This window comes from Antechinus flavipes, chromosome 1 (assembly GCF_016432865.1).
Source record: "Antechinus flavipes isolate AdamAnt ecotype Samford, QLD, Australia chromosome 1, AdamAnt_v2, whole genome shotgun sequence".
Lineage (NCBI taxonomy): Eukaryota > Metazoa > Chordata > Mammalia > Dasyuromorphia > Dasyuridae > Antechinus > Antechinus flavipes.
In genome coordinates, this window is record NC_067398.1 from 353000075 (window position 1) to 353021957 (window position 21883).

At 36.0% G+C, this 21883-nt stretch overlaps 1 protein-coding gene across 1 annotated transcript; it reads right to left on the bottom strand.

Annotated features, from left to right (window-relative positions):
- Positions 1–17446: 17446 nt before the first annotated feature.
- LOC127545785 (mucin-5AC-like) lies at positions 17447–19558 on the bottom strand. The gene is made up of 2 exons (XM_051973277.1): positions 19322–19558; positions 17447–19177 (listed from the first exon to the last, which is right to left on the bottom strand). Exons 1-2 carry the CDS (start codon positions 19556–19558, stop codon positions 17549–17551), a joined length of 1866 nt encoding a protein of 621 aa, XP_051829237.1. The 3' UTR covers positions 17447–17548.
- Between the last annotated feature and the right edge of the window lie 2325 nt (positions 19559–21883).

Sequence of the window (21883 nt, forward strand, 5' to 3'; positions counted from 1 at the left end):
AACAAAGTTTGTCATAACCTCTAAGAATTTGTACACTTTAAGAAGTATAAATCTAATCAATATTCCCATTCACTAGTTAGCATGCCTAATGGTCAATAGTTTATAATCTTGCAGAGATGAAAGACTAAAAAGAGAAATGACTATAAAAACAATTGAGACAATACCTTGACATTATTATAATAACAAGCAACTGGCCCGAACATGGCAAATCTACTTACTTATCTTTATCAAAGAACACCTTGACCCTGTCCTTGGGTTAAAACACTTCCTAGGTGTAGACAGGATCACACAATACAGAAAGGGTCCCTGACTCATCCTCAAAACTATATAATCATCACTGCAATGGCTGTACCTTATGTAGTGTGATTGTACCTTATCTAGTGTAAAATAAGGTTTCCCATAGCAATCTCAGATCTTAAGGTGGGAAAGTATCTGAGAGACCCACATTCTGCTTACAAGTGCTCCAATAAAGAAACTATACAGTCATATGTAGATTTCTCTGTGAATTCCCATGTTTGAACCAAATTTGTGATGTGCTAATTCATAAGGTTGATCAAATTTGTTGGTGAGAATTCTTGTTTAATTGATTGACCTAGAAAAAAACATAGGACCTTTCTTTTTCTTTTTCTTTTCTTTTTTTCTTTTTGTGATATCTTATTAAGATTAGGTCCCACTAATGTTTTCAATGCTCAGGTATGTAAATAGTGCTCCAAATTTTTTTTCCCTATTAATTTTGAAGGATCTTTAAAAACAACTCAAGAATTTTGCATCTGAGATTTGGGAGGTTTAAGAAATATTTAGGAAGGACTAGGAACTTGCCAAAAATTAATAATAATAATAATAATAATAAGGCACCTTCACAGGCTGCATAATCATTTACTATTCTGGACTCCTCCTTTGGAAAGCTTTTCAAACTTCAATTAATCAAACTAGAGAATACTAAGCTGACATTAAGTGGGGATGGGAATCATCCTTCCCTGACTTACTACATAACTCAGCAATGAAAGAATGGCGTTCAACAGCTTTTATTGATTATACACTTTTGTTACATGGGTTCTATTAATTGTGGTACAACAACAAGAAGCAACAAGTGAAACAGGTTAGAGCTCTGAGAAAATCTAAGGCAAAGATGACTAACCTGGGGCCCAGGAACCCCCAAGAAATTTATGGATAGGTTTCAGGACTTCTGTGACCTAGATAGGAAAAATAAAAACACACATTTTTATTTCAGTATAATTGTTTTCCTCCTACATACTTTATCTTTTGCATTTAAAAATAATATTCTGAAAAATGGTCACAAGTTCCACCAGATTGTTAAAAGAGTTTAAAGGGTTCCTAAAATTAAGGACACTTCATCTGGGCAAACAACACCAAGGCTGAGAACATCAAAAGATAGATCATCATATATAGGTCTTGTAATCTGTAAGTTGTGTTTAACTTCTATATGCAGAAAAAGAACTATGGAGATTTAATGTAAATCAGAACTTGCTATGTTCACTTTTTTTTCTGTTTTTCTTTTTTTCCCATGATTTTTTTCTTTTGTTCTAATTTTTCTCTTTCAATATGATTCATAAAGCAATGTGTATTTAAAGTAAATTTTTTAAAAAGAAAGAAGAATAGAAATTGTGACATCCATAATGCACAGAAAACAAAATTCAAGAAAAGTGACAGTAGTAAAAACCTACAGCCTCAAATATCTATGCATAAATACCTAAAATTTAAACAATAAACAAGAGGAACTAGAGTTTTTAAAAACAAATGTTTGTTTGACTTAGAGATAAGGATTGAACCAAATTATTCTCAGGACCTTTCTGTCTAGATCTGACAGAAAAATAGACTAGATTCTGGGATCTGAATTTGGAAAGAGACATGACATGAATGATTCAGGACTGATAATTTACTTTGAATTATCCCATCCTCAGTGATTACTATACTCAGGAATTTGTCTTCATCACTTTTATGATGATGCCCTACTCTGGAGTGGCAGGGATGTCAAGATGGGACACTTCTTGATTGTTTGTGATGAACCCCTGAGAAAGGGAAGATCTTCTAAAGTTTACTTAAAATGAACAGAGAAGGAAAAAAAAAATTGGACCCAGCCCATGGGATTTAAAAAAAAAAAAAAAAACAAGCATTTCTGAGCCTAGGGCATAGGCAGGGATGGAATTTCACACATCAAACTATTTGTTATTTGTGGAAACACTACTCAGGCAAGGTACCCTTGTAGGGAAAAAAAAAAAAAAAGGAAGAAAAGTGGTCTCAATAAATTTCTAGAACTAGGATAAACTATTTGTTAATCCTGACAAGCAAAAAAGCACAATGGGGGAAAATATACTAGATTTGGGTTTGAATTACAGTTTCTGACATGTGTCAGAGATCTGGAAGGGCTATCAGATGATATCAAAACCAATCCTTATATTTTATAAATAAAGGAAATATTTAGGGAGATGAAGAGACTTCCCCAGGGTTCCATAGGTGAGCTTTAATCCAAATTGAGTAATATTTGCTTTTCCCGATATTTGATGACTCCTTAATCTTTCCCACTCTTGGTCTCCTCACAGTAAAATAGAGATAACAGCACTTCCCCTCAGATGGTTTGAAGAGCATGCTATAACACATATAAAGCACTATATAAATGTTAATTATTGTCATTATTATAGCAATTAAAAGGATCTCATGAATCCTTTCATATATCCTTTTTGTTTTGTTTTAATTGTTGTCACTGATACCTTTATTTTTTTACACCACCATGATTTCCCTCATACAACTCTGCTCCTCCCAGAGAACAACAAATATATCTTAAAGATCATATTTTACTTTTTTCTTTTTTTCCAGTAGATACTATTTTATTTTTTCCAATTACATGTAAAAGCAATTCTTAATATTTTTTATACAAAATTTTTAATTCCAAATTTTCTCTTTCTTCTCCCTGCATACTTCCTAAGGGAATAAACAATTTGATATATGTTACATATGTGCAATCATGCAACACATATATCTATATTAGTCATACTTTAAAATAAGAAATAGAACAAAAGGGAAAAAAACATGAAAATAATAAAGATAAAATAGTATGCTTCAACCTGTTTTTAGGTTCTATCCATTCTTTCTCTGTATATGGATAGAATTTTCCATCATGAGATTTTTGGACCGGTCTTGGATCATTGTGTTGCTGAAAAGAGCTAAGTCAATCATAGTTGATCATCATGCAATGTTGCTGTTACTCTATACAAAATTATCCTGGTTCTGCTCACTTCACTTATTATCAGGGAATGAAAGAAAGGTTAGTTTTTTCGTTTTTTCGTTTTTTTCTGAAATCCACCTGTTCATCAGTTCTTATAGCAAAATCATATCCCATTACATTTATTACCACAATTTGTTTAGCCATTCCCCAATTGATGGAAGAACCTTCAATTTCCAATTCTTTGTGACCCCAAAAAGCTGCTATAAATGTTTTTGTGCGTGGAGGTCCTTTTCCCTTTTTTATGATTTCTTTGGGATATAGACCTAGTACTATTGCTAGATTGAAGGTTATATACAGTTTCATTGCCCTTTGGAAATAATTCCAAATTATTCTCTGGAATAGATCAGTTCACAACTCCAACAATGAATTAATATCTCAGTTTTTTCTCATCTTCTGCAACATTCATTATTTGTTTTTTTTTCTGTCATATTAGCCAATCTGATTGATGTGAGCTGGTACTTCAGAGTTATTTTAATTTGCCTTTCTATAAGCAATAGTGAATTAGATTATTTTTCTGTATGACTTCTTTGAAAACTGCCTGTTCATTTTCTTTGAACATGTATAAGTTAGGAAATAACTTATACTGTTATAAATTTGACTCTGTTTCCTATATATTTGAGAAATGAGGCCTTTATCAGAGACATTAGTTATAAAAATTGTTTCCCACCTTTCTGCTTGCCTTCTAATTTTGTTTGATTCATTTTGTTTGAGCAAAAACTTTTAAAGTTAATATAATCAAAATTATCCATTTTATAAATCACAATACTTTCTAGGTCTTATTTGATGATCAATTCTTCCCTTCTCCATAGATCTAACAGGTAAGTGTAAAAAGTAATTCATTTGGACCCCTACTCTGTTCCAATCAGTATTAATCAATTTGATAGAATCAAATCAAAGTTCTATATATAAGGTCTCAGAGCCATGAGCTACAGATTCTAAGTTCACTTGATTAGCTATAGGAAGTTAGCTAAAGGTCTTCCTCCCTTGTTTTTGTGTTTTGATGACTAAACCCAGAATGGTAGAGATCACAACTATATGAACAATTTCTCAAAATATTTTTGTACCTCCAGACCACTCACTTGTCTAGTAGGAGTACTTATGACCACTAACCATATTATGATTCTTAATTTGCTTATGGCATCACCCTTTATATCTATATCATGTAATCATTCTGACTTTATTTTGGAATATGGTATAAGATATTTGTCTATTCCTACTTCCTGTTGTACTCTATTCTAGTTTTCCCAGAAGTTTTTGTACAATAATAAGTTTTTGTCCCACTAGCTGGGGTCTTTGGGTTTAATAAAAGTTGCATTGTTATGGCCATATACTGTGTGTTATATAGCTCATCTATTCTACTGATATAACTTTTTTTTCTTTATTTTGTTTTTGTTTAAATAATAGCTTTTTTATTTTCAAAGTATATGCAAAGATAGTTTTCAACATTCACCCTTGCAAAATCTTGTGTTCCAAATTTTTCTCCCTTCCTTCCTTCTACTCCTTTCCCTAGACAAGGAGTAATCCAATGTATGTTAAATATGTACAATTCTTCTATACATATATCTACATTTATCATTTTATACAAGAAAAATCAGATTAAAAGGGGGGGAAAAGAAAAAGAAAACAAAAAGCAAGCATACAATACCAAAAAAAAAAATGAAAATACTATGTTATGATCCACATTCAATCCCCATGGTCCTCTCTCTGGATGCAGCTGTCTCTTTCCATCAGAAGTCTATTGGAATTGGCCTGAATCATCTCATTGTTGAAAAGAGCCATGTCCATCAGAATTGATCATCCCATAATCTTGTTGTTGCCATGTATAGTGATCTCCTGGTTCTGCTCATTTCACTTAGCATCAGTTTGTGTCTTTCCAGGCCTCTCTGAAATCATCTTGCAGATAATTTCTTATAGAACCAATAATATTCCATAATATTCATAAACCATAACTTGTTTATTCATTCCCCAACTGATGGACATCCACTCAATTTCTAGTTCCTTGCCACTACAAAAAGAGCTGCTACAAACATTTTTGCACATGGGCATCCTTTTCTCTCCTTTAAGATCTCTTTGGGATATAAGCCCAGTAGAAACATTGCTGGATCAAAGGATATGGACAGTTTGATAGTTCTTTGGGTGTAGTTCCAAACTGCTCTCCAGAATAATTAGATCAGTTCACAATACAATACAATAATGTATCAGTGTCCAAGCTTTCCCACATCCCTGCCATCATTTATCATTATCTTTTCCCAATCTGAGAGGTATGTAGTATTACTTCAGAATTGTCTTAATTTGCATTTCTCTAATCAATAGTGATTTAGAGCATCTTTTCACATGACTAGAAATGGTTTTAATTTCTCTGTTTGAAAATTCTGTTCCTATCTTTTGACCATTTATCAATTGGAGAATAGCTTGTATTCTTATAAATTTGAGTCAATTCTCTCTATGTTTTCTTAAAATGAGGCCTTTATCAGGACCCTTAGATATAAAATTTTCCCCCAGTTTTATGTTTTCCTTCTAATCTTGTTAATCTTGTTTGTACAAAACCTTTTTAAATTTAATATAATCTAAATTATCCACATTTTATATTGTACTCTAATTTTTCTTTGGCCATAAATTCCTTCTTTTTCCACAGTCCTATGAGGGAGATTATCCTCTGTTCTTCTAATTTGCTTACAGCAACACTCTTTATATCTAAATCATTTACCCATTTCAACCTTATCTTGGTATAGAGTGTTAGATGTTGTCCACCTCTGTTTTTCTTAATCAGTACCAAATAGTTTTGATGATTACTGTTTGCATTATACTTTAAGATTTGGTACAGGTAGTGCACCTTCCTTTGCATTTTTTCCATTAATTCCCTTGATATTCCTGAACTTTTGTTTTTTTTTAGAATTTTGTTATTTTTTCTGGCTATATAAAATAACTTCTTGGTAATTTGATTGGTTTGACACTGAATAAGTAAATTAATTTAGGTAGGATTGTCATTTTTATTGTGTTGGCTCAGCTTAACAAATAACAATTGATATTTTCCAGTCATTTTGATCTGCCTTTATTCATGTGAAAATTGTTTTGTAATTGTGTTTCCATAATTCTTGGGCTTGTCTTTGCAGGTAGTATCTAATATTATTCCTGGTATCTTATATTGCCTACAGTTATTTTAAATGTAATTTTTCTTTCTATCTTTTGCTGCTGGGCTTTGTTGGTACTATATAGAAATGCTAATGATTTATCTAGGATTTTATATCCTGCAACCTTACTAAGGTTGTTAATAAATTCAACTTTGTTTTTTAGTTAATTCTCTAGGATTTTCTAAGTATAGTGTTATTATTTACAATGAGTGATAGTTTTGGTACATCATTGTCTAGTCTCATTCTTTCCATTTCTTTTTCTTCTGTGATCACTAAAGCTAACATTTCTAGCACAATATGAATAATAATTGTGATAATGGGCATCTTTGTTTCATCCCTGATCTTACTGAGAAAGCTTGCTTATCCCCTTTACAGATAATCCTTACTGATGGTTTTAGATAAATTTCACTTATTTTAAGGCAAGTTCCATTAGAATAAATGCTCTCATTTGTTTTGTTTTTTTAAACAGGATTGGATATTTTATTTTTGTCAAATTTTTTTTTCTGCCTTTATTGAGATAATCAGATGGTTTCTGTTGGTTTTGGTATTGATATGGTCAATTATGTTAATAGTTTTCCTAACATTGAGCCAGGACTGCATTTGTGATATAAATCTCACCTGGTCATAGCATATCATCTTAGTGATATATTACTATAATCTCCTTGCTAGTATTTGATTTAATTTTTTTTGTATCAATATTCACTAGGGAAAATGGTCTACAGTTTTCTCTCTCCTGCTTTAGGTATTGTTAGGTATTTGTGTTATAAAAGGAACTTGGTAGTACTCCTTCTTTGCCTATTTTCCCAAATAGTTTATATAGTAATAGAATTAATTGTTCTTTAAATATTTGAAAGAATGTATTTGTAAATCCATCTAGCCCTGGGGATTTTTTTTAGGGAGTTCGTTATTGCTTGTTCAATTTCTTTTTTCTAAAATAGGTTTACTTAAGTATTTTATTTCCTCTTCTGTTAATCTGGGCAATTTATGTTTTTGTAGATATTCATTCATTTTTCTTAGACTGTCAGATTTATTGGGCAAAATAGCTTCTGATTATTGCTTTAATTTCTTCTTCATTGGTGGTAAATTCTCCCTTTTCATTTTTGATACTAGCAAATTAGTTTTCCTTCTTTCTTTTTTAAAAATCAAATTAACCAGTAGTTAGCTTATTATATTTTTTCATAAAACTATCTCTTAGTTATTCTTTCAATTGTATTCCTACTTATTATTTTATTAATCTCTCTTTTGATTTTCAGGATTCCCAATTTGGTGCTTATTGGAGATTTTTAATTTGCTCTTTTTCTAGTTTTTTTTTTTAGTTGCATATCCAATCAATTGATGTTTTCTCTATTTTATTGATGTAAGCCTTTAGAAATACAAATTTTCCTCTAACTACTATATGACTGCAACCGAACCATAAATTCTGGGATGTTGTTTCATTATTGTTATTGTCTTTAATGAAACTATAGGCTATGTCTGTGATTTGTTCTTTAATCCATTCTTTCTTTAGGATTTAGTTGTTTCCAATTAATTTTAATCTATCTTTCCACAATCCTTTATTTAATGTAATTTTTATTGCATCATTATCTCAAAAGAATATACTTGATATTTCTGCCTTATTACATTTGATTATGATCAATACCCTAATAAATAGTCAATTTTTGTGTAGGTGCCATATACTACTGAGAAAAGGGTATTCTTTCTATCCTCATTCAATTTTCTCCAGAGGTCTATCATGTCCAATTTTTCTAAAATTCTATTTATCTCCTTAACTTATATCTTTTTTATTTTGTTATTAGATTTATCTAGTTCTGAGAAGAGAAAGTATAGTTTCGCTTTATATTTCCTCCTGTAACTCATTTAACATTTCCTTTGGAGATTTGGATGCTATACCATTTGGTTCATACATGTTTAGTGTTAATATTGCTTCATTGTGATGGAAATTGCATCCCCTTTAACTTTTGGGCAGAACCAGATATAAACTGTGTCTCCTTTGGAGGGAATTCCTGACTCTCAAACCCTGGGAGAGGTATACCTTTGCCAGACAATTCCCAATTCAATTGAAAATCTCTGTGTATTTCCCTCCATAGTATTTTTCCCTGTTTATATTTTTCTTTTTCCTTTCACTCTGTACCTCCTCACCCAGTGTTTTGCTTCTGCACACTGCCTTCTTCAATCTGTGCCTTTTTCCATCTCCCTCTTTTTCTTGTCCCCTACCCCCACCCCCTACTTTCTTATAGGGTAAGACAGATTTCTAAATCCAATCAAGTGTGTGCATTATTCCCTCTTTGAGTCAATTCCAATGAGAATAAGGTTCAAACAATACTCAAACCCTCTCACTTTTTTCCTTCCACTGTAATGAGTCTTCCGCACTTCTTCATATGATATAATTTACCCCATTCAGTCTCTTTCTTCTTTTGTCTCCCAATGCAATCCTCTTTTTCATCCCTTAATTTTTTATATCATCCTATCAAAGTCAATGTTATGTCTACATATATTCTTTGTCTGTCTATATATTCTATATATATTCTCTCAAGATACATAAAGAATATATATATATATATATACATGCTCTTTCTGTATATACTCTTTTTAACTGCTCTGATAGAGACAATTCTTAAGTCATACATATCACCTTTCTATGTAGAGTTGCAAATAATTTAACCTTATTAAATAATGTTTTTTTCTTTTCTGTTTATCTTTTTATGCTTTTCTTGAATCTCATATTTGAAAATTGAATATTCTGTTCAGTTTTTCATTAAGAATGTTTGAAAGTTCCCTGTTTTATTGAATTTCTACTTTTCCCCCTGAAAGATTACACTCAATTTTGCTGGGTGAGTTGATTTTTGTTTATAATCCAAGTTTCTTTTCCTTCTGGAATATCATATTTAAGCCCTCTGATACTTCAATGCAGAAGCCATTTAATTCTTTGTAATCCTTACTATTTTTAATTTTTTAAATTTTGTTTGACTGGTTTTTGATGTCCCATAATTATTACCTTCCACTTTTTCCACTCTAATTTTTAAATAATTATTTCTTCAAGTTATCTTTTGACAACATTTTCCATTTGGTCAATGCTATTTTTAAAGACATTTTCTTCGGTCAATTTTTTACTTTCTTTTCTAAACAATTAAGTTTTTTTTGATGCTTCTCTTGCATATTTTTCCTTTTCCCTCAATTTTTCTTTTACTTTTCTTATTTGAATTTTTAATTCCTCTTTGAACTTTTCTAGGAGGATTTATTAGGATCTAGACCAATTCATATTTCTCTTTGAGACTTCAGCTGTCAGTGTTTTGATACTGTTGTCCTGATCTGAATTTGTAATTTAGATCTTCTCTGTTACTATAATAACTTTCTGTAGTCAGGGGTTTTCTTGTTTGTTTTTGATTATTATCCAGGCTGTTCAGTAACTTATAAAGTTGAACTCTGCTTCTAGAGTACAGGGGGTATTTTTGCAAGCCTCTTGAGCTTGTATTCTTGTTATGGGGTCTTTGGTATGTCTTGCTGTAGCTTCCACCTGATTACAATATCCTTGTTATAGCTTTCATCCCAATAGGTTCCCCACAAGGCCATCTCCTTGACAGTTCATGTTCCCAGATTCATACAAAGGTTTTTTGCTAGATACAGAGTACTTGTTAAGGAGATTTTGTAATGTAAATATGTAAAGGACAGTATCATCTCTACCCAAGAAGTAGAGCTCAATTTCAAAAGTCACTAAACAGGTAGATAATGAGCTGCTTTGTTTTTGACATATGTAGGATTTTTTTTTTTTAATCAGTGTCCTTCTTGGAGTATAAGCCTAACATGGAATACCTGGTTCAAAGGGTAAGTCAATTTTATTTGCATAATTATAAATCACTTTACAAAGTGATTATCCAGATTCATGTCATCACCAATAATTCATTAGTGTACTCATCTTCCTACAACCCCTCTAACAAGTCATTCTCATTTTTTGCCATCTTTTCTAATTTATATTTTTTCTTATGGATGATTTGGAACACTCTTTCTTTTGTATCCTAACAATTCGAATTTTTTCTTTGGAGAGCTATTTATTTATATTCATATATGTTAATTGTTTATATCTTGGTTACCAAACCCTCATCAAGAAAATGTTCTTATTTAATCACTTCCTTTCTTATCCTGTTGTGCCACAGTTTCCTTTTATTGTCTTGCCTCAGTTCCCCTAAATTTTCTTGCCTCAGTTTTCCTGAACTGTTCTAACTCAGTTCCTTGAATTGTTCTGCCTCAATCCCCCTTGTTGCAACCCTCCTTCCTGACCATTAGGACTGAGATAATTAGAGTTGTAGATATCTAGCTACTCTGGCATTTCAAAAGCTAAAAATCCAGATGTTCTATCTCAGATACTTAATTGGTATCCTCTATCTCTAAGTTCCAGACTGTCTGTTTCTAACCACTACTTCCCAATTTAACAGAATTTATGGTCTTCACCCCAACCCTGTCAGAACCAAATTGGTGGAAAGTCCTGTGCTCACTAACACTCTGACTTCACCCATTGCCTTTGTCTCTTCTGATATTGAAACTACATATATAAAATCATTGGAATCTCACATTTGATGCTGAATTCTTTGAGACAAAAGAGGCAGAATGCATTCTTTTCTGTCTCCAGACTATCTCCCTCTTAGAAATCCAAATAAAATATTAAAAACTCTCTAGTCTCTGTTTTGCCTCAGTTTCTCCAGCATTACAATTTTAGCTGTATTAATTTTGTTTGTGCAATTTCAATTTCATGTAATCAAAGCTATCTATATTATCTTTTACTATAGTAGCTTTCTGTGGTCTGGGTTTTGTTTTTGTTTGTTTATTTGTTTTTGCTCATTATCCACCTGTATAGTGACTTTTGAAATTGAGCTCTACTTCTAGGGTAGAGATGATATTGTCCCAAAACTCTTGTTTGTTTAAGACTAATTGAAACTATTACCACTCATATGAAAGAGTGTTCCAAATCATTATTGATCAGAGAAATGCAAATTAAGACAACTCTGAGATACCACTACACACCTGTCAGATTGGCTAAGATGACAGGAAAAAATAATGATGAATGTTGGAGGGGATGCGGGAAAACTGGGACACTAATGCATTGTTGGTGGAGTTGTGAACGAATCCAACCATTCTGGAGAGCAATCTGGAATTATGCCCCAAAAATTATCAAATTGTGCATACCCTTTGATCCAGCAGTGTTTCTATTGGGCTTATATCCCAAAGAAATACTAAAGAAGGGAAAGGGACCTGTATGTGCCAAAATGTTTGTAGCAGCCCTATTTGTAGTGGCTAGAAACTGGAAAATGAATGGATGCCCATCAATTGGAGAATGGCTGGGTAAATTGTGGCATATGAATGTTATGGAATATTATTGTTCTGTAAGAAATGACCAGCAGGATGAATACAAAGGGGACTGGTGAGACTTACATGAACTGATGCTAAGTGAAATGAGCAGAACCAGGAGATCATTATACACTTCGACAACGATATTGTATGAGGACATATTTTGATGGAAGTGGATTTCTTTGACAAAGAGACCTAACTGAGTTTCAATTGATAAATGACAGACAAAAGCAGCTACACCCAAAGAAAGAACACTGGGAAACGAATGTGAACTATCTTCATTTTTGTTTTTCTTCCCGGGTTATTTATATCTTCTGAATCCAATTCTCCCTATGCAACAAGAGAACTGTTCGGTTCTGCAAACATATATTGTATCTAGGATATACTGCAACATATCCAACATATAAAGGACTGCTTGCCATCTACGGGAGGGGGTGGAGGGAGGGAGGGGAAAAAAATCGGAACAGAAACGAGTGCAAGGGATAATGTTGTAAAAAAAAAAATTACCCTGGCATGGATTCTGTCATTATAAAGTAATTATTAAATAAAAATTAAAAAAAAAAAGACTACATGTCCAATCTATATCTGTGAGAGATTCCTGGTCTACTTCACTACCAATACTTTTATAATCCAATTGATGAGGTCCTGGGTATCAAAATAGGGTTAGCAGAGAAAGCTGAAGCTATGATAGGATCATAATGCTCCATGAGGCAATCATCAATCATCAGTCACTTGATGATTAAGTGAGCCTTTTGTTCTTAAGTAGGTCTTTTGTTCAAGTGGACTTCCAATTATAGTCCCACTGCAGATAGAGGTATTTAGAAAGCCCATCTCACTGTATCTAATCAGAAAGCTAAATTATAATGCTGTATCTCTGAGGTTATATTTCCCCATTAAAAGATCTGCTCTCAATCTTCACTAAATCCCAATGACATCCTGCCTCAGGGTGTCTTTCCTCTCCCCCCATTTTCTTATGGTGTTTATCTCCTTGTTATAATTTAACTCTTTTAGGATGCTAAACTCTTCTGTGGATTTACTCTTCCCCTCAATAACATACTTCCACCTCATGGTATATTCCCTTTAATAACAGCTTCCTTCTGATTAATGGTGAGTTCCATGTCCATCAGAATTGATCATCATATAATTTTGTTGTTGTTATACAATGATCTCCTGGTTCTACTCACTTCACTCAGCATCAGTTCATATAACTCTCTCTAGGACTTTCTGAAATCATCCTTTTGTCATTTCTTACAGAACAATAATATTCATAATATCCATATACCATAACTTATTTAGCCATTCCCCAACTGATGGGCATCCCTTCAGTTTCCAGTTCATTGACACTACAAAAAGGGCATAGCCCATTTCTTTAAAAAGCACTTGATAATTGGGTTATATATTTTTATTTGTTTCTTTGTCTTGTCTTATTGTAATACCTATTTTCCTGAATTGTAATACCTCAGTTTCCCTACCTCAGTTTCCCTTCCTAGTTTCCCTGTATTATAATATTTCAGTTTCCCTGAGTTAGTATGCTCTGTCCAACTCTTCCCCTGCTTCCTGGCCATTGGGACTGAGAGAATTGGGACCTCGAAGCTTTGGCCACTCTCACATTCCAAAGAGTCATAAAACTCCAGATGTTTTTTTCTCAAATGCCTGGTATCTACTGCCTCAGACTCCTGTCTCCTGCTCGACCATCTTCTTGACCCCCAATCTATCAGAATTAAAAAGTTATGGTCCTTCCTGGAATTTCCACTCGCCCAGTGTTTTGTATTTTTAGAACTTCATCAAATATTAATGGGGAAAGTAAACATCTTTGCTTTGCTCCAGTATTTATTGGGAAAGGTTCTAGTGAATAATACAATGCAAAAAACATTTATTAAATGCCTTTTCTCGATGAGCTCTATGCCATATACTGGGAATGTGCATAAACACATTTAATTAAGTTAAATAAGTTAATTTAAAGAAATATAGTCTCTGCCCTCAAGTTCAAGTTCTTCTTTCTTTGTTCTCAAAGAAGACCAATGATATCTCAAAGATAATGTTTTGACTTCCAAGTGAATTGGATTTAAGTGAGAAAGCTGTGCATCATTTCCCTCCTCCCTCCAGAACTACTTTACATTTCCATCTGGGAGGTATGGTTTATAAAATACAAGACCTGGAATCAGGATGACCTGACCTCATTTCCATCCACAAACACTGACTGGCTGAGTGACCCAGGGCAAGTCATGATGTTGAAATAATCCTGATTAAAAATCACTATCTATTGTCCTGTAATAAGTCTAGAATTTCAGTGTTAAGCACATAGAAGAGCTGGAATTCTTAACCTGCTGAACTTGATTTCTTAATATGTTGATTATTGTATTTCAACATAATTAATTTACCTTGTAAACCTGTTTATTTTATGCATTTAGAAACATTATTCTGAAAAGGTGAATAAAAGAATTCACTGGACTGCTTCCCCATTTCTATGACCTCCTTAAAAGTATGGTCTAGGATTTTGTTTTTTTGTTTTTATTTCAAGCACCCATCACAGTACTCAAAAATAATAGATATTTAATAAATGCTTGTTTATTTGACTTGATTTAACATAAAAAGGGTAAAAAAAAAACCTTCAGTAGTTTCTTAATAGAATTCTTGTTAGAGTGATACAAATACATCAATATTTCAGAAATCAGTAATGTCATTAATTTTGATATTCTATCCACAATGCAGATTGTATTGGCTATGACATAATAGATGGTCTTGGAGAGCTGCTAAAGTCTTACAGTGCTTTCAAATCAATCCAGGGATTAGGATCTCTGGACTTTTAGGCTGGTTTCAGATAGCAGGCAAAGGACTTGTCACCATCACTTGAAGCCTTTTTAGCTTGGTAAGACCTGCCAAAGATTTTGTTCTGTTGGCGCTGCCTTTGAAAACACAAAGTGATTTTCATGCTGCCATTAGACTTGTGGTGATTCTAGTTATGACTGTTTCTGCTGTTTAAATGGGGATAAGCTTTTTTGTTATTGATATTAATGGATATAAGCAAACACAGCTTCAGCAATGAATATTTATATGGTGACATATTTTACTGTTGTGGCATTTTGTAGTAGTCATAAATACATTTTTTTTTCTAGCCAGGCTAGCTTCCATGATGGGATATCTATGAGAATAGTAACAGTGGCAAAAATATTAATGACCATAAAGCTAAAGAAATAGTTTTGTATATTTGGCCATTAGTGAAGAGGTAATGGAAAGGTAGCAATAATGTAGTAATTTTGGAATAATAATAGAAACTACTAATTTTCCATTATTAGTAATGGAAATAATAGTAATAATAGAAAAACTCATTGTATTAGGGATACTATGATTAAAAAATATGTTAGCTTGTGACTATAGCAGCTATAGGAGCTTCTGTGATGGAATTAATATCAATTGTAGTGGTGGTGATTCCTGTTTTGTGATTTTCTGAAGTAGAGAGAAGGGCAGTGATTGTAAGGGTGATGATTGCTATAGTGACCTCACAGGTGGGCTAAGGAAGAGTGGGTGTGAGGATAGCAATGGTGGGAGCTAAAGTGATGGCCCCTGAGGAAGTGTAAGGAGCAGTGATTGAGATGGTGATGGCTGTTGTGATGGCTTCAGGTGTGATCTCAGAAGAAATGGTTTCTGGTGATTCTGGTGGCTGTTGTGGTGGCTTCTGAGATAGATTCAGGAGCATGGTTGTGATGGGATCGACTGCTACGGTAGCCTTTGAGGTAGTCTCAGATGCAGCTGTAGTGATGGTGGTGTGGATTGAGATGACTTCTGAGGTAGTCTCAAAAACAATGGTGGTAATAATGGTGGCTCCTGTGGTGGCCTCTGGTAGTATCAGGAATAGTGAGGGTAGCAGGTATGATGGAATTTGAAGTAGGATCAGGAGCACATGCGCTAATGGCAGTTGCTGTTGTGGTAGCTGCTGAAGTGATCTCTAAAACAGTTGTTGTGATGAGATGTGAGGGCCTCTGAAGTAGTCTCAGATGCAGGGAATGTGATGGAGATGGGTGTTATGGTGGCTCCCGAGGTAGTCTCAGGAATAGTAGTTGTGCTAGTGGTAACTGTTGCAGTTACCTCTGGGGTGTTCTAAGGAGCAGTCCTTGTGGTGGTTTTCAGGAACAGTAGCTGTGATGATTTTGTGTCAGCTGAGGTAGCCTCAGAAGCAGAGGTTATTATGGTGATACCAATTAATGTGATTAATTATATTTATTGTTTCCTAATGTTGAACCATTTTTATATCCTTGGTAAAAAAAAAAAATCATGATATTTTCATGGATGTATTACTTTAGTTTGTTTGACAGAATCTAATTTAAAATTTTAAAATCAATATTCATTAATGATGTTGGTCTATAGTTTCCTTTCTGTGCTTAAACCTTCCTTAATTTAGATATTAAGAATATATTTGTCTGATGAAAATGATGAATACATCATTGTAGTGGCTTCTGAGGCAGTTTTCAAAGCAGTAGTGGTAATGGAAGTGACTATTGTGCTCGCGTAGTGATGGTGATAGTTGTGGTGACATTTAAGATAGTCTCAGAAACAAACATTGCAATAGTTGTGGCTACTGTGGTGGCTTCCAAGGTGGTTTCAGGGGCACTTGTGCTGATGATGGTTGCTATGGCGTCTCTTTCTGAAGTGAGTTCTGTAATAGTGGTTGTAGTGGATGTTGTGGTTACCTTTAAAGTAGTCACAGAAGGAGTGGTTACAATGCTGGTGGCTGCTGGGGTGGCCTTTGAAGTGATCTCAGGAGCAGTGATTGTTATGGTGACATCTGAGATGGTCACAGGAAAAGATGGTTACAGCAGTTGTGGTCGTTTCTAAGATAGTGTCAGAAGCAACAGATGGGATGGTGGTAGCTATTATAGTTGCCTCAGAGTTGCTCTCAGAAGCAGTACTTCTGATGATGGCAGCTTTTGTGATGAACTCTGCAGTGGTATCCGGAGCAATGGTGGTGACAGTTGTAATGGCATCTGAAGTGTTCTTAGTGGTACTAGTTGTGATGGAGCTGGTGTTGTAATGGCCTCTGAAGTAGTCTCAGAGGGAGTATTGGGGAGGGGTGACTATTGTGGTGGCCCCTGAAGTAGGGTCAAGAATAATGGCTTTAATAGTGATAGAAGATATGGAGACCTCTAAGATTACCATTACTAATGGCTCTTGTGGTAGCCTCTGAGATGGTCTCAGAAATACTTGTGCTGAGGATGGTGGCTTCTGAGAAAGTCTCTGTAATAGTGTTTGTGATGGTATTGAGTGTTGTGGTAGCTTCTGAGTTGATCTCAAGAAAAGTGTAGTGGTAGTTGTGGTGACATCTGACATGGTCTCAGAAGCAGAGGCTGTGATGTTTGTAACTGTTGTGGGGTCTGCTGAGGTGGGATTGGAGCACTGGTGCTAAAGTTAGTTTCTTTGTGGTAGTTTCTGAGGTGATCTCTGTTAACAGTGGTTCTAATGGAAGAAGGTGTTGTGGTAGCTTCTAAGTTGATCTCTGAAACAATAGTGCTGGTGGTAGCTGTCATGGTTGCCTCAGAGGTGCTTTCAGAAGCATTAGTCATGATGGTGGTTGTTGTGGTAGCCTCTGAAGTAGTCTTAGGAGCAATGGTTATGACAGTTATGGCAGTCGTGGTAGCTTCTGAGCTAGTCTCAGAAACAGTTTATTTGATGGTGATAGCTGTTGTGTAGTTGCCTCAGAGATGCTCTCAAGACTAGTAGTTGTGATGGTGGCTGTTATGGTGGCCTCTGAAGTAGCCTCAGCAGCAGTCAGGGGTGGTGAGAGAAGGGGTAGCATCTGAGGTGAAATCAGGAGCAGAGTCTGGGCTGTTTGTGGCTTTTATGGTGGCTTCTGAAATGCTTTTAGGAGTAGTTGTGGGGATTCCTCAGGAGTGGTAGCATCTAAGATGTTCTTAGGGGGACTAGTGATGGGGATGGGTGTTGTGGGGACCTCTGAAGTAGTCTCACAGGAAGTGATGGTGGTGGTTGTAGTGGCTTCTGAGGTTGCTGCAGACCCAGCAGTTGGCAGAGTGATGGCTGTTGTGATGACTTTTAAGGTAGCGTCAGATGCAGTGCTTACAATGGTAGTGGCTATTGTTGTGGCCTCTGAGATGGTCTCAGAAGCACTAGTTGTGATGGGAGTGGGTGTTGTGGTGACCTCAGAGGTGCTTTCAGGAGCAGCAGTGGTGGCTGTTGTGATGGTCTCTCTGGTGGTATGAGGAGTGATGGTGGCGATAGTTGTGATGAGGGTGGTAGTTGTGGTACCATCTGATGTGGTCTCAGGAGTAGTGGTTGTGAGGGTGATGGCTGTTGTGGTGGCCTCTGGGGTGATATCAGGAGTGTATGTGGTGGTGGTGGTGGTGTCATCTGAGGTGGTCTCAGAAGCAATAGCTGTGAGGGTGATGGTTGTGGTGGTGGCCTCTGTGGTGGCATCAGGAGTGGTGGTGATGGTTGGGGTGCCATCTGAGGTGGTCTCAAAAGCAATGGCTGTGAGGGTGATGGTTGGGGTGCCATCTGAGGTGGTCTCAGAAGCAATGGTTGTGAGGGTGATGGTTGTGATGGTGGCCTCTGTGGTGGCATCAGGAGTGGTGGTGATGGTTGGGGTGCCATCTGAGGTGGTCTCAAAAGCAATGGCTGTGAGGGTGATGGTTGGGGTGCCATCTGATGTGGTCTCAGAAGCAATGGTTGTGAGGGTGATGATTGTGATGGTGGCCTCTGTGGTGGCATCAGGAGTGGTGGTGATGGTTGGGGTGCCATCTGAGGTGGTCTCAGGAGCAAGGGCTGTGAGGGTGATGATTGTTGTAGCTTTTGAGGTGATCTCTGTAACAGTGGTAGAGATTGTGGTGTCCTCTGAGGTAGTCTCAAAAGGAATTGTTGGAATGCTGGTGGCTGTGGTGGTGGCCTCTGAGGTGGGATCAAGAGAAGTGGTGGTGAGAGTTTTGATGGCATCTGAGGTGGTCTTAGGAGCAGAGGTTGTGATGGCTGTGGCTGTGGTGGTGGTTTTGTAGGTAGTCTCAGTAAGAGTGGTTGTGGTGATTGTGGTGGGTGTTGTACTGAACTCTGAGGGACTATCAGATGAAGTGGTTTGGATGGTTGTGACTCTGGTAGTTGCTTCTGAGAAGGGCTCAGGACCAGTGGTGGTAATCGTTTTTGCGACATTTGAGGTGGTCTCAGGAGCAGCGGTTGTAAGAAGTATAGTTGTTTTATTGATTTCTGAGGTAGTGCCAGAAGAAATGGTTGTGATGCAGCTAGTGAGTGTTTTGGGATCCTCTGAGAGGGTCTCAGGAGCACCTGAGCTGAGGTTGGTTGCTTTTGTAATGTCCTCTGAGGTAGTCTCAGTAAGAGTAATTGTGATGATGGTTGGTGTTATGGTGACCTCTGAGGTGGTCTCAGTAACAGTGCTTGTGATGGTGGAGGGTGTGGCAGGACCCTCTGAAGTGGTCAGAAGAAGTGATGCTTTTGGTGGCTGCTGTGGTATCCTTTGTGGTGATATTATAAGAAGTGATTATAATGCTACTGGTACTATTGTGGTGTCCTATGTGATAGCCACAGAAATGATTTTGCTAGTTGTTGTTGCTGTGGTCTCTGAGGTAGATTCACAGGGAGCTATTACTACTGCCACAAATATGACCTCAGAGGCCACCAAAACAGCCACACCTATCACAGTCACTGCTCCCAAGAACACCTCAGAGGTCAATGCAACTATCACCACCATTGCACTTGAGACCAGCTCAGAGGTAAACACATCTACCACCATCAGCACAAATGCTCCTGGTATCACCTCAAACACCACCATAATAAAACTATTATCAATACAAGCACTCCTGATACCCCTCAGGTGCATCCCCATCACCTAATTTGTGCCTGGCACAGAATAGGTTCTTAATAGCTGGATATTGAATTGAATTCAATTGAATATCCAGAGGATACAAGCAAACATGATGTAGCAGAAGTCAAACACAACTACAGACTGAATATGGACGACAACACTCCTGACTTTGCATTGAACCAAATTAAAATATAGCCATGGTAGGCTAACCCCAAAAGAATTCAGCAAGAATGATGTGGACAATGGATAGAATTATAGAGCAAATTTAACCTTGGTGATTTGACATAACTTGGATTTCTGGCTGGACCCAACAAGGTAGGGCTACCACAATTTCCACAGAGAGTGGGACAGTAAAGCTGAGCTAATTCCCACCAGTGCCCTTATCTCAGGGAGTAATCTTATCAGTACTTCAGGCTCTGTCTGCCAACCCTACCTAGTTACTAAGACCTTATTACAGTTATCCAATATGTTGTCATTTCTCTCATCACAACAGCCCTCACATATATCCCCATCTCTACTAACAAACTGGCAAAGGCTCCTCATCACCCATGCATATACATTGCCTATTGGTTGGTCTTCCTGCCTCTATTATCTCCCCATTTGCAGTCTGTCCTCTACTGAGCTGCTGAGGTAGTTGTCTCAAAAATGCACATTTGACCATGTCACCTCTATCTCACTCCCTTACTCAATAAACTCTAGTAACTCCCTTTTGCCTTCAGAATCAAATATAGAAAATCCTCTGTCTTTTAAAGCTCTTCACAAGTTGACACCTCCCTACCATCTAATCTTATTTTTTATTCTCTTTCACATTCTCTACTTGATGATACTGACTTTGTTGTTGCTTCATTTCTATCATGTCCAATTCTTTATGACCCTTTTTGGGATTTTCTTAGCAAACATACTATGATAGTTTGAGTTGCTTAGTTTGGATAAGAGAAGACTGAGAAGGAATATGTAATTGCCTTCAAGACCATGAAGAATTTTATATTATAGAGGGAATTTCCTAACTGTGGTTTGACTATGTCAATGAAATCATAGTTCTAATGTTTAAAAAATGATTATAGGGACAGCTAGCTGCATAGTGGATAGAGAACTGGCCCTGAAGTCAGGAGGACCTGAATGCAAATTTGACCTCAGAAACTTAACACGTCCTAGCTGTATGATCCTGAGCAAGTCATTTAACCCCAATTGCCTCAGCAAAAAAACAAATAAATAAATAAATAAAGATGATTATATACTTGTCATCAAGGACAGAACCACATGTGACTTCTTTACTAGGATTTCTGACTTCTCCATATTAGTAGCTTCTTACAGTACTGAAGAAAATCATGGGGAACTCAAAAAATACATTGGAAAATGAGAACAAGCTTTGGATAGTTTACAAGTCATCTTGGTGTTATACTCACTAGAAAGGTTATTTTGATTGAATGATTCCACAGAATTCACCAACTCAAGATATATTCAATACTGACCACATGCAAATTCATGAGTTAGGCATTGGTAATACAAAGAAACAGTTCTGCCCTCTAGGAGTTTACATCTACTGAGAGATTGCAATGTAAGTGAATAGAATGTATATACAAAATAACACAGAGCAATTTTAAGAGTGAACATTAACCTTTGGGAAGTTTAGAAAAGATAGTAGCATTAGGTGGTCCCTCAATTGGGCTTTGAAGGAAGTTAAGGAGCCCATGAGGCATCAGTGAGAAAGGAAATGATCCACCTCAAAGAACAAGATACACAGTATCACAGAGAGCAGTCAGCAAGCAAGTTGATGGGAATAGAAAGTGAATGAAGGGTTGTAATGTAGAACAAAAGGGAAAGGGACACAGGAGCCAGCCCATAGATCATTTTGTCTATCTGAAAAGTTTCCATTTTATCCTAAAAGCATGGAAAGGAAACAGGAAAAACTTATGTGAAAGAGAGTAACAAAGAGTAGTAAGATTAGCAAAATTCTTGAGCCATTCTCCCCCTACCCATCTTCTCTTAGGGGTAGACAAACTAGGTGGCAAGTTATATTTCTCAAAAACTCAGGGATAGAAAAGGAGGGTCACATTTAGGAATCTTGCTCTCATTATGAAGAGGCTGGGTCACTCTTATCTATTAAATCTTAGTACAAATTCATACAAGGCTTTACTTCTTGTATCAAGATTAAATTGTTTAATCAAGAATACTTGCACAGTTGTGTATAGATCCCAACCACTATAGGACATAGTTTGCCAAAGACTTTACCTGATGAGTTTTATAGCTGAGGATGCTGAATTCCCCAAAATTTCTAGGTTGGTGTACACAAATGATAGAATGGGACCTCTTTTCTTTAGTCATAATGTAGTGAGTGGAACACAC